The sequence below is a fragment of the Rhinatrema bivittatum genome, chromosome 6 (genome assembly GCF_901001135.1).
Source record: "Rhinatrema bivittatum chromosome 6, aRhiBiv1.1, whole genome shotgun sequence".
In the NCBI taxonomy this organism is placed as follows: Eukaryota; Metazoa; Chordata; class Amphibia; order Gymnophiona; family Rhinatrematidae; genus Rhinatrema; species Rhinatrema bivittatum.
Window position 1 is genome coordinate 271470031 of NC_042620.1, and position 13823 is coordinate 271483853.

A 13823-nucleotide genomic window follows, 5' to 3' on the forward strand; every position below is an offset into this window, starting at 1 on the left:
GGAAGCCAATCACACACAAGTTGCTTAAAACGGTTATGGAATGCCTTACCCGCAGTATGCAGCTCCGATTTTGAGACTCATCTCTTTAGAGCAGTGTTCTCCCTGGCCTTTTTGGAGCACTGAGAGTGACTGAGTTAGTATCCTCCTCCTGTTACGACCGTCGCTTCCCGATGGCTTCACTCTGCCTACCTTTCCTTTTTGGCGACTCCTCCTGCTCCTCACAGACGCATGGCTGCCGCGGCATCCTCCTGCCATCCTCTCTGGCGTCCCCGGACCGGCTTGGGCGCTGCCTCCCGCCATGTTCTTCAGGTACCTTAGGGCGTGCGTGCCGCGCGGCACTCATTCTTATTTCCTCATTGGCGCGTTCCTCAGGGGCGTCCCCCTGTGATGACGTCACGCTGCCCAGATATTTAAGCCTATTGTTTATTGCTAGCTGTTGAGTTAGCAAGGGTGTTCTTATGGATGGGATTCGCTCTCCGTACCCAGCTACTCTGCCTTCCAACTTCCATTGGACTCTTTTTGCTAACGGGGTACCTGCTCCTCGGGGGCCTCTTTGCTTCTTTCAGGTCGCTAACAGGTAACCAGTACTTGCTCCTCGAGGGCCCATGTTCCCTGACCTGCTGCCTGCATCTATCTCCTCTTCTACTTGGAAGAATTCACTACAGACACCATCAGTGAGAACTACTATCATCCACTCCTCAGAGCTGTCTCCCTGGAACCAGGTACTCGCTCCTCAAGGGCCTGCCTCTGTTCCAGCGCCAGTGCCATCTCTTATGTGGAACCGCTGTGTGAGTACTTTGCCAACAAGTCTCTCTGCTTCCAGGGATCTGGTACTCGCTCCTCGAGGGCCAGCTCTCCCTATCTCGGGGTCCTCCATATTGGGACTCTGTGAATGTTCTCTATTGTACTCACTTTCTCAGTTCTCTCCACTACAGCACTGCTACCGGAGGAACCGCTGTTCCAGCGCCCTGGGGAATACTAGCCCAGCCGGGCTACATTTTCTACTCACTACTGCCACCTCTGGTGGCTTCTCAAACTGTCTAAATAAAGAACTATCTGTCAGGTCTATCCAGTAACGAGCGGTAGGAAGAGCTGCGTTAGTGCCCGGCGCACCCGCGGTTGCCGCACGTACAGTGCAGCTCACCTACTGCTCGATCCTGTATGTAAATAGCTTGCAAATGCAAGCTGCGTCTAAGAAGCGTTAGGCCCGCGCAATCCATTTTACTGTATAGAGCGCCTATACAGTATCCTGGGTGCGTGGGCCTAACGCTTCACGGCCACGCTGGTATCTGTCATTTCAAATGTCATTTGAAAGGACAGATACCAGGAAGTCGGGATTGCCAGTCCCCTCTCCCCTCCTCCCGAAGCAGGGCGCGAAAAGCTGCCTTGCTCCGGGAGGAGGGAAGAAGGCGTCCATCTTCGCGAGCAGCTGAAGGCAGGAGAGATCGCTTTACACTGCCAGTCCCTTCTTCCCTCCTCCCGAAGCAGGGCGCGAAAAGCAGCCTTGCTCTGGAAGGAGGGAAGAAGGGACTGGCAGTGTAAAGCGGCGAAGCGACTTACTTTTTGCACCCCCCTCCGGACATCGGACGACCTCTCCTGCCTCCAGCTGCTCGCAAAGATGGACGCCTGCACGGCCGCTGAAGACGTGACGTCACATGCCGCGTCGTGACGTCACGTCTTCAGCGGCCGTGCAGGTGTCCATCTTCGCGAGCAGCTGGAGGCAAGAGAGGTCGTCCGATGTCCGGAGGGGGGTGCAAAAAGTAAGTCGCTTCGCCGCTTTACACTTCCAGTCCCTTCTTCCCTCCTCCAGGAGTTTAAGCGTGGAAACAATACAGAGACTAGGAAGATGGAAGTCAGCAGCGGTTAACCTATACGTTAGAGGCAGGGCAGAGGGTAACTAACATTGTCATCATTTATGTTACAGGGAGGCCCAATGGGCGAAGGACCGTCTGGATCATTGGACACTCCTTCGTTCATTGGGCAGCCAGGAGGGCGAGAGAGAGGCCATACGGGACGCAACTTGGGCTAGCACCATATGGGGTCCGCATCGACTGGATTGGTAATTGCGGTATGTTAAGGGAGCAACTCTTACCGCTGCTGAGGCAGCATGATTCAGTGTGTGCTCAGCCGCAGGTCATTGTTATTCACTTGGGTGGGAATGATCTAGGCAGAGTACCCACCAGGCAGCTGTTAAAGGCAATCAGGGAGGACTTCAAGTTGATAGCCGTACTATTCAAGCCCAGTTCCTTGGTATGGTCAGATATACTGCGGAAGAAATGGGGCAATTTGAGGCTATGGAACAGGGGGCACAGAAGAATAGGCAGATCTGCGCATGTTTACAGAGCTTGGTGGGGGGGGGTCATCAGATTCAGCATGAGTAGGCTGATATCCAACTTGAAGGGCTGTATCGGGGCGATTTGGTTCATTTGTCCAACATAGGGCAAGACCTATGTAATAACTCACTGTAGGAAGTGTTGGAAGTATGCTTGGGCATCAGGGCGTACATGGCAATTTGATGCCGGACTTGCTGCCTGGGGGAAAAAATGGTGGGTTATGTCCGGTATAGGATGTATGCCAATAGGTTTGTGGGAAGTGTGGCTCCCCTTGCTCGATGCGGTGGGGAGGGCTGGTTGCACCGCACTGTTTTGCTTCACTTTGGCGGACGACCAATTGAGGCAGTGTGGTGATACCGCAAGGTTCCACGGCTCGGGTACTATAGGTATACGTTTTTGTGTTTTAGTCCAGTGATTCTCAACCGGTGTGTCGCCACACTTCCCGGTCCCCCGCTGACCTAGCTGCTTCCCCTACCCGAGCAAAATAGGGTAGGGGGAGCCCGGGCAGAACGCAGCAGGACAGCTGGAGTCAGCAGCACCGGCATGCTCTCTTCTTCCTGACCCCCCCCCCCCCGGTGGCCCAGAAGAGGAAGTGATAAGCAGCAGGTGTGTGCGCGGGAAGAAGAGACCATGCTAGTGCGGGCAGCGTTGGCAAGAAGAAGAGAAGAGAGGCTCGGCCTGAGGAATGAGCAGCACAGCTCGGAGAAAAACGAAGAATGTCAACCCCCGCGGCCGATGGGACTCCTTTCTCTGCGAGGGCTGAAAGTGAAGGAGGTTGCTGCTGCCTTTAGGGTTGGAAGTGGAAGAGGCTGCTGCTAGTTCGGGGGGGGGGGGGGTGGTGGGGGGGGGAGTGAGTGAATGAGCAAGCATGTGTGCTTAAGGTGCTGTGTGTGTGTGTGTGTGTGTGAGTGAGACAGCATGTATGTGAATGATTGAGGCCTGTATATGTGAAAGAGAGTATGTGTGTGATAGAGAGCCTGTGTGTGAGAGATAGCATGAATGGAAGTGTATGACTGAGAACTTGTATGTGTAAGTTTGTGACTGAAAACCTGTTTGTGTGAAAGAGTATGCGTGTGTGATTGAGTTCCTTTGTGTGTGAGAGAGATCATATGTATGTATGATTAAGAGCCTGTGTGTAGAAGTAAAAGAGAGACCATATGTGTCTATGTGTGATTGAGAGCTGGTTTAGGTGAGAGAGCATGTGAGTATGTGATTGAGAGCATGTGTGTAAATGAGAGAAAGAGAGCACATGTGTGTAAGCATGTGAAGGAGTGTGTGTGAGAGAAAAAGACAGCATGTATGTGTGCATTTGAAAGCCTGTGTGTGAAAGCGTGAAAAGATAGACAGCATGTGTGTAAATGTGTAATTAAGAGCCTATATAAGTGAGAGAGAGAAAGCAAGTGTATATGTGAGCGACTGAGAGCCAGTGTGAGAGAGAGGAGAAAGTTGCAAGCAAACCATTCCTCCTCCTGCTAATTCAAAACAATCTCAGGACACCTGGATATCAAACGTTCCCAGGTATGCAGAGCAAAACATTTTTTGTATCCTTATTATTTTTCATTATTGGGCCTTTGTGTCTGTTATTTTGAAATATTTTATTGGTATCTAGAAATTTTTGATATGAGTTTTTAATTATTGGATATTCCATTCATCAGCTGTTTCGAAAATCTGTTCTTTTTATTAGTATGGTTTTGCTGCTATTGATTTTATATTTCTTGATTTGTTTTATAAGGACTGGTGATGTTTCTCTTTTTCCTACATAAACCCTGGCTTGTTGCAGTTTCCTATACAGATTTTTTCTGCATGCTTCTAGTTATATGTTTTGGTCTTTTTATTCTTTGTTAGGTGAGGATCAGCACATGTGATTCAGGTGAGGTTTTCTGCTGGCGTGTAGTTTCTGTGTAGGGCTCTATAGTAGCCTGGCATGTTCCGTTTTCCTAATAAGAGGTGTATTGATGTCTTAAGGCCTGGTTTAGTATTTTCAGTGTTGCCTTTTCTTAAGTAAGGTGTTTACTGTTTGAGTACTGGAAATTGGTGCTGTTTTGGCGTGGGATGTTTACTGTTTATGCAATTTCTGTTCAGATAGAATATGTATCTTTCCCTTGTGTCATTCTTAACAATAAAAATAATACTGGGCCTTTATTTTTTATTTCTGCCATGAATTGTAATGAGCAGTGTGTCACACATCCGAGCGTGGCCTGTCAGGTGTGTCACGATGGGAAAAAGGTTGAGAACCACTGTTTTAAGTCAATAAAGCTGCAGCCTTTGTTACCCACCACTGAGTTTCATAGTCTTACTTGGGCAGGGAAGAAACTGCGGGGAGGTGGAAGGGGTGGGACGCATCCTGGCTGCCAGCGTTATTGTGGTTTGTGGTTCCAGGTCAAAAAACAGTTAATGCAATGACTGCATGGGAAGGATATAAATAAATAAATAGGGAAATTCCCCTTGGTAGCTGTGAATGAAGGATCAGGATAGACAGGTTATGATTAAGTAGGAAGTCCAAAGGAGGAGAAACTGCTGGGTCAAACATACAATAAAAAGAAATAAATAGCAATTTCTGTCATCTGACTGCACATTACTTGCAGGTTATATACTTTGGAAAAACAACATTTCTGTTAGGAAAGTTTGCTGAAAATCAGAAAATAGTAGGGGTGTGTATGAGTTTTGTTTTAGCACATGCTAAAAGGAAACAAAAGAAATAAATATTTTTACCTGTTAATCTGATGGCAGACAAGAAGCCCAAAAAAAGAAACCCACCCACCACCAACCGCCCTGCAGCACCGGCAAGAAAGGGAAAAAGGAAAAAGAAAGAGAAGGGCAGGAGCCTTTTAAAAACGGTACAGAGAGAGTGGGAGGCCCGCAATCGGGAGCTCCGCCCACCCACCCAACGTCACCAGCGCTGGAGCGCAAAAAGAGTGACACTACCAGGCATCGCGCGCCGAAGGGGGCGCAATATGGGCATTTCCCTTTATGCACCCCTTCGTGCAAACCGCAGTGCTAGCAGTACTCAATCTCTTGATAATTCAAACTATCAACCCCCCAAAGACTGTAAGATCAACAGAAACGACCCAAACGCTTACAACAATTGGAACAACAGAGGAGTGAAACAAAAATAAAACACAAATATCAACACTCAACCATTACGCACAACAACAAATCTCTCAGCAGCTACTTAACACTTTCTTTCCTACTCTTTAATGCTCAATCTATAATTTAAAAAATACCAATCGTCAACAACCTTCTCCAAGATGAAAAACAGGATTTCATAGCCATCACAGAAACATGGACAAAAAACACAGACACAGTACTAATCAACCAAATCAATAACTCTACCTACAGAACTTTTTCAATACCCAGACCTAAAAAGAAAGGCGGAGGCCTTATGCTAATCATAAAAAAAACAAAACCTACAGATGAAATTAATCCCAACAAGCAATTGCTCTCCATTGGAAATTGCACTATTTGATTCTCTACATCTACAAAATTGTCTGATATACTGCTCCCCTAATACTCTCAATCTGAATTGCCCACCACTTATTGAATTTTTCCTGACCAGAATATCAATCAACAAACCCATAATTATTCTTGGTGACTTCAACTTACACATAGACACTGCCCCCTACGCTCCCGCCTGCACCTCAATTATTGACGCGCTCTCATCACTGGGACTGAGTCAAATCATCAATGGCCCAACGCACAAAGCAGGTCACACACTAGACTTAGTCTTCATCAACACTAACATATGGTCAAAACACCAAACTAAGGTAACGAAAATACCATAGTCTGACCACTCTATCATCCATGCAAACTTTTATTCAAATTGTAAACTCACAACAAGAAAAAGCACAACTAAATCCTTCTCATACCATCCACCTTTTTGCATCAAAACTGTTCAAGCAAATCTACAAACTGAACTAACAAACATAGACCTATCAAACACAGAAAACGCAGCAGCATCCTGGATCACCAAAACTAGAACTGTAGCAGATAAGATAAACCCCATGATAAACAATAAAAGAACAAAAAAAATCAGAACCTCTGGTACAATGACATCAGAGCAGCCAAACGGAAACTCAGAAAAAAAGAGAAATCATGGAGAAACAAAACAACCACACTACTAAATGCATACAGAACACAACTAGCAGAATACAAAAAACTCATCCATAAGACCAAAAAAGACTTTTACACTAACAAAATAAACAAATACCAACAAAACCCTAAGATACTCTTCAACATAGTAAAAAGCCTAACCAAATCATCTTTTGATGATCAGCCAAAATCAACACCAAAGATCACTAGTAATGACTTCGCAGACTTCTTTAATGAAAAAAAAATCAAAATCCTCATAAAGAGCAACCTAAAAAATAACTCACAAGACACATTCAAACAAAAAGCTGGCCCAACTTTGAGACAGCATCTTCTTTGGAAATCCAAATGATCATTAAAAAAAAGAATTCAGCCAAACACCCTATTGATGCCATACCCATTACAATGATAAAAAATCTCAAACCATCAATAACTAAGACGATAACTGACATCATAAACCTTTCCCTCATGAAGGAAACTAAATTCAGCAATCATCAAACCCATTACAAAAAATAATCTTGATCCAGAAAACCCACTGAACTACAGACCCATATCATTGCCAAAATCATTGAGAAAGTCGTCCACACAAGGCTCTTTGACCACCTGGAAGAAAACAACATCTTGCTACCCATGCAATTTGGCTTCAGAAAGCAACTGAACACGGAGACTCTACTACTAGCAATGAACGACTTCGTACTCAAAGGTTTCAAAAAAGGCCACAGCTACCTTCTAGTCCTACTCGACCTATCAGCAGCCTTTGATACAGTAAACCACTCTATCATGATTGACCGTCTATCTGAAATTGGAGCAAAGGAAACAACCCTACAATGGTTCTCCTCATACCTATCACAAAGATCCTACCAAGGGCTACTCAATGATACCCTCTCAAAGAAAATTAATCTAAACACTGGAGTTCCCCAAGGATCCGCTCTATCAGCGACGCTCTTCAACATCTATCTGCTTCCAATATGCCACTTCCTATCAAATCTCAATCTGACCTACTTCATCTATACTGATGACATTCAAATATTAATCCCAATAAAAAAATCACTAGAAGAAACATACAAATTAACAGCCACTTACCTAAGCAGTATAAAGGAAATACTAACCAACTTAAAACTCATCCTCAACTTCGACAAGACTGAAATAATCATATTAGACAGAAAGAACAACTCTCCTCAACTACCACCACTCAACCTAATGAACCAAAATACGGTTATATCTCCGGTCAATCATGCTCGCAATCTTGGAGTAATAATTGACAAGGAACTTTCTTTCAAAAACCATATCACAACAAAAATCAAAGATGGATATCATAAACTACTTACACTCAGTCATTTAAAACCTTTCCTTTCCACCAACGACTTCAGATCAGTCCTTCAATTATTCATTTTCTCCAACATAGATTACTGTAACTCACTCCTTTTCAACTCTCCTCTAAACACTATCCGCCCACTCCAAATCCTACAAAACGCAGCTACAAGAATCCTCACTGGATCTAAAAAAAACATGACCACATCACTCCAACACTTATATCACTACACTGGCTACCAATAAAATTCAGGATTGAATACAAAACACTATCCATTCTACATAAAATTATATATGAAAAACATGAAAACTGGCTAAGTTCCTCCATAAAACTACATACCCCAAACAGAAACCTCAGATCAGCAAATAAAGGACTCCTAAAGACACCACCTACTCGTTCCAAACAACTCACCTCAACCCAAAAGGGAGCAATCTCCCTAGGTAGCCCAAAACTCTGGAACTCCCTCCCAACCGAGCTCAGAAAAACCTAAAAACCTTCAAAAAAGATCTAAAGACATGGATGTTCACCAAAGCATACCAACTCACCCAATGAACAACACAACGCCAACCCCCTCCAATCTAACCTGAAGAAAAATGAAACTCAACACAACAATGTATTATAACAAAGAATTGAAACGTAAAAACTGAACTTCTATATGATATCCCTATGTTAACAAGATTTTGAACCTTTTTGAAACCCTTATTATCCTCCTTAACCTTGTAACCTTTGTATTTTGTAAACCGTTATGATGGCGAAACCGAATGATGGTATATAAAACTCGATAAATAAATAAATAAGTTCCACTTAGTCTACCCAATTTAATTCCTGTTGCATTGCCATAGGCCGCAGTTGATTTGCTATACTTTCATTCCCTCATAATTAAGGATCCTCTGAGGCTGGGATGACAACTTAGACAACAAAGCTCTTCCAATGGGGATCGCTGCTGTAAACATGCAGCAACTTTCCATATAAAATAATAGAATTCTGTAGGTTACCAATATTTGTATCAAAATATAAATAAGGCCTGACTAGCCTTGAGACCAGGTTTGTCATTTACTCTGTGCTCTATTCTGAAATTCTGGAACTTAGAAAAAGGGGAAATGTAGCAGTTGACAAATGGCATGAGAACCCACCCACACCCCTCCCCAAGAAACAAAGCCCACAACTAATTAACCCATCCAATCTGCCCAGTTGTACCACATTGAAAGGATGTATCCCAGCAGACAGCCATAGAAGCTAGAACATTATTCCTTATTTAAGTTACGTGCACTGGTGAATAGGGTGTGCATTTGGTTTAATTTGTTTTGGCAGTTTTTTTGTGGACATAAAATTTAATTTTGTGAGAATAAATTGGCATTTATGCACTGAAAAAAAGTCCAAAATGAACTGATGAACTCAACAATTTGTATGTGTGCATCCCTACTAGTGAAGGAAAAATTCCATGTGAGGATCTTCATTCTTACTTACCTTTGATGGTATTTCTGTGTCCATCCAGTCTCATTCTTTTCTTTTTCTCTCTGTGTTTTATCTGGAATCAAAATGCAAACAGATTTTTGCAAAAATGAATATTAATTTTTCTTGTATTTCATTTACAGTGATATTAAAAAGTCCCATGTGGATATGGGATTTGGACAAAGTGTGGTAGCCAGGATTCAGCTGAATGCCTAAGTTGAAAATAGGGTCTTCAGAATTGCGACAAGAATGAGAAATAAGCATCTAGATGGACAAAGTGATTCACATCATTTATTATATCATTTATTTAAAATTACTTATAAAGCGCCTATCACAGCATCCAGCCATCTTAGGTGAGGAAGATAAATGTGTGTATGAGGGAAAAATATCCAAATTTAGAATGGTATATTAAGAACCTTGCTCCATACACTAAGGGGCAGATTTTTAAAAAATACGCTATGTCAGGGCACTCGGCCATGCCCCCGGCCCGCAGACATGATGCCCGGACCACCCATTTTAGCGCGTCCCGGGGCTTTGTGCGTGCCGGCGGCCTATGCAAAATAGACGTGCCGGCGCAGGGCTTTTAAAATCTACCCCTAATTGTAATCCACTCACAGGGAGGATAACTTTCAAAGAGTCATGCGGGCGTACATGTATGCGCATATGCTGGCTTGCACCAGTGGACGCGGCCATTTTATAACGTATGCGTGTATAATATAAATATAAAGGTTTGCACTTCCTGTTATATATTTATATCCTTTGCAACTACTCTCCTGTTATCACTCTCACAAGAGACTGTTTAAAAAATAAGAATTTCAATCAAGAACTATGGATGCATCAAATAAACTTCAAAATCAAAATAAAATAACCACGCTCCCATTAAAACAACCAATGCAAATGAAACACACACCTCATAATCCTAGTTATTAAAAAAAAAAAAAAACAACTTTCAAACATCTCTAACAACATATACATCCAATATTCAAATTATATTCTTCTTTCATTCATACTAGTCAACGCACGCTCCATTGTTAAGAAAATTCCTTTATTGAATGACATGCTCTATGATTGTAAACCAGATTTCATTGCAATAACAGAAACCTGGCTTAAAAACACTGATATGGTACTCATCAACCAACTAAACAACAAAAAAATACAACATATTCTCAATTCCTAGAAAAAGGAAAAAAGGAGGTGGTTTAATGCTAATCTCCAAAAAAGACCTACATCTGACACTTCGTCCAGCAAACATAACTGCACCCTTTGAAATCACATTATTTGATTCCGCTAAATTTCAAATATGCCTTGACTATTGCCCATCAGGATCACTCGACAAAAATTGCTCACCCCAATTGAATACTTTATGAATAATATTTTGCTTAACAAACCCATCATAATCCTGGGTGATTTCAACATACATTTTGACTTAAGCAATGACTCAAAAACTTGTCAAATCATTATTGATGCACTTGCATCACTACAACTAAAACAAATCGTTATTACTCCAACTCACAAAGCAGGTCATACCATTGACCTCATATTCGTCAATACTAATGACTGGTATAATATCACAACCCACACCACAGAAATACCTTGGTCTGATCATCACCTAATCCAAGCTTCTTTGACTTCTAACTCCATCCATACTCCTCCTCGAAACCCACAAAACAAAATAACATATCGACCACCATTCAACATGGAACTCCTCCAAGAAACCCTTCAAATGGAACTGACTAATATTAATCTATCAAATTCTGATGAAGCTGTATCATCATGGTTAATGATCACTAAAAAAGTAGCTGATAACATCAATCCCATCATAACTAAATCAATAAAACCATCAAAACACAATAATCCATGGTATAATAGCAGCATCAGAGCGTTTAAACGATTACTTCGAAAAAAAGAAAAAGAATGGAGACGAAACAAAACTTCAGTCACTCTAAACAAATACTGAACATACCTAGCGCAATATAAATACACCATCAACAATGCAAAAAAAGAATATTTCTCAAAAAAAAATCAACAAATTTCATCACAACCCCAGGATGCTCTTCTCAATAGTACAGAACCTCACAAAAACAACTCAGAAAGCTACTTGCACGTCAAACAAAAGCGATGGTTTTGCTGAATTCTTTAACAATAAAATATTAAACTTAATACAATCAAACTTCATCGATAACACCCAATCCATATGTTTGAACACAAAAGTAAAATCAAAATGGACTTGTTTCGACACCTCCTCCATCATCCAGATCCAATCAATCATCAAGAAAATGAATCCTGCAAACCACCCTCTGGATAGCGTCCATATTACAACACTCAAGACAACTGAATCTAATATAACAAAAATAATCACCAAGATCGTCAACCTATCTCTTACTGAAGGTACCTACCCCAATTATCTTAAATCAGCTATAATAAAACCTATACTAAAAAAGAATAACCTCGACCCAAAAAACCTATCAAATTACCGCCCAATATCAAACCTACCCTTCATAGCTAAAATCATTGAAAAATTAGTTCATTCACAACTTGATGAATACCTTGAATCAAACAACATCTTATCCCCAAACCAATATGGTTTTAGAAAAAACCTTAACACTGAGAGACTCTCCTTCTTTCATTAAATGACACTATTCTAAGAGGATTTGATAATGGAAAACAATATCTACTCGTACTCCTTGTCCTCTCTGCAGCATTTGATACTGTAAATCAAATACTTCTAGATCGATTGTCAGAAATTGGTCTAGCAGACACTACTCTACAATGGTTTTCATCATATCTTTCCAACAGAAGCTACCAAGTTTCATTCAATAACAACATATCTAAGAAAATTAACCTCAAAACTGGAGTTCCACAAGGTTCTGCATTGTCTGCCACTCTCTTTAACATATACCTTTTACCAATCTGCCAGCTACTAAATTATCTTCAAATCACACACTACCTCTATGCGGATAATATACAACTTCTTATTCCCATAAAAAACTCTATTGATGAAACATACAAAGATACCTCTATGCTACTTGAATCAATAAGACAACTCCTTTCAAAATTAAAACTCATAATCAATATTGATAAAACTGAAATAATTATCATGGACACCACCACTTCAACTCACTAACAATCAAATTAACTCTATATCCCCTGTCACTCACGCCAAAACCCTTGGAGTAATCATTGATAAAAACCTATCCTTCAATAACCACATAACCAAAATCAAAGAAGGATATCACAAACTCCTAATCCTCAGACGTATAAAACCTTTCCTAGATTCATTGGATTTCAGAACTGTTTTGCAACTAATAATTTTCTCGATCATAGACTATTGTAATTCCCTTCTGATTGGTCTTCCATACAACATCAAACCTCTGCAGGTTATTCAGAACTCAGCAGCAAGAATTTTAACTGGAACAAAAAAAAAAATGTTCACATCACCCCCATACTAACGTCACTACACTGGCTTCCTATTAAATCCCGAATAGAATATAAGATCTTGACCTTCATACACAAGTTAATACACTCTGATCACCATAAACAAACTGGTTTAAAAATCACTCCACAAAATGCCAATAGAAATCTTCGACCTAGTAACACTTCTCGTCTAACAATTCCTCCCATCAAAGATGCTCGCCTATCAACCACAAGAAATAGAGCATTCTCCATTGCCTGTCCAAAAAAATGGAACTCTCTACCACCTTATTTGAGAACGCAAACTAATATCAAAATGTTCAAGAAGGATCTAAAAACTTTCCTTTTTCATAAAGTCTACATTAACGATCAACTAAATCAACAATCCAACTACAATCAATACAACCAACCAAACCCATGCATGAGAGAAAGAGAAACAACAACTGGCATCAACCATAGTCTTTGCAATACTGAAGTTATAAGAAACAACGCTAGGAGCCCTCCTCTAAGATGAATAAATCCCAATTCTGTTACTTTCCTCTTTTCCCTTTATTTCCTTCTCCCCCCTTTTCCACCCCACCCTCTACCCCTTCCTTTCATCCCTCCCACTGTTATTTTTTGCAATTATGTTTAATTATGTTTTCTATTTGATTCTTGTAAACCGTTATGATGGCTGAACCGAATGACGGTATATAAAACTGAATGAATAAATAAATAAATATAGACACGTGGATGTGTGCTCAAATGCCGACTACCACATAAGTGGGGGGACTTTATTAGATACGTACGCCAATGCAATTACCAGTTTCCCCAGTCTGTTCCCATTTTGCCCAGCTAAAGGATAGGACTTCCTAACCCCCCCCCGGTTAATAAGTTTCCCTTTTACTCTTAACCCTTAAAGCTTTGCTAACTAGCCTTGGGTTTTTTGGGGTTTTTTTGTTTTATTAGTTACATGCCATCCATAGCAGACGTTTTGCTGATAGGGACTCTGGCACATGCTTATGTGAGTAAATAGTTATGTGCTGGTTGCTTTGAAAAATCCCAGAATACCAACACCCATGACCCTTTTTAAAAAAAAAAAAAAAGAAGAAAGAAAATGTGTGTGTACCAGGAGATACGCGCGTACTTGCATTCCTTTTAAAATATGCGCGGTGCATGCTGGCCCGGCTTCTGCGTGTATCTCACGGCTTCGGTACGTAAAGGACTTTTAAAATTCACCTTCTGGTGTT

General features: G+C 41.4%; 1 protein-coding gene across 2 annotated transcripts in view; it reads right to left on the reverse strand.

The window, feature by feature from the left end:
- GCNA (germ cell nuclear acidic peptidase) overlaps window positions 1–13823 on the reverse strand; it is a 174668-nt gene that overhangs the window by 105754 nt on the left and 55091 nt on the right. For both annotated transcript variants that reach the window (XM_029607210.1, XM_029607211.1), the window contains exon 3: window positions 9199–9259. In XM_029607210.1, coding sequence (XP_029463070.1) covers window positions 9199–9259 — 61 coding nt within the window. The remainder of the gene's footprint in view (window positions 1–9198; window positions 9260–13823) is intronic.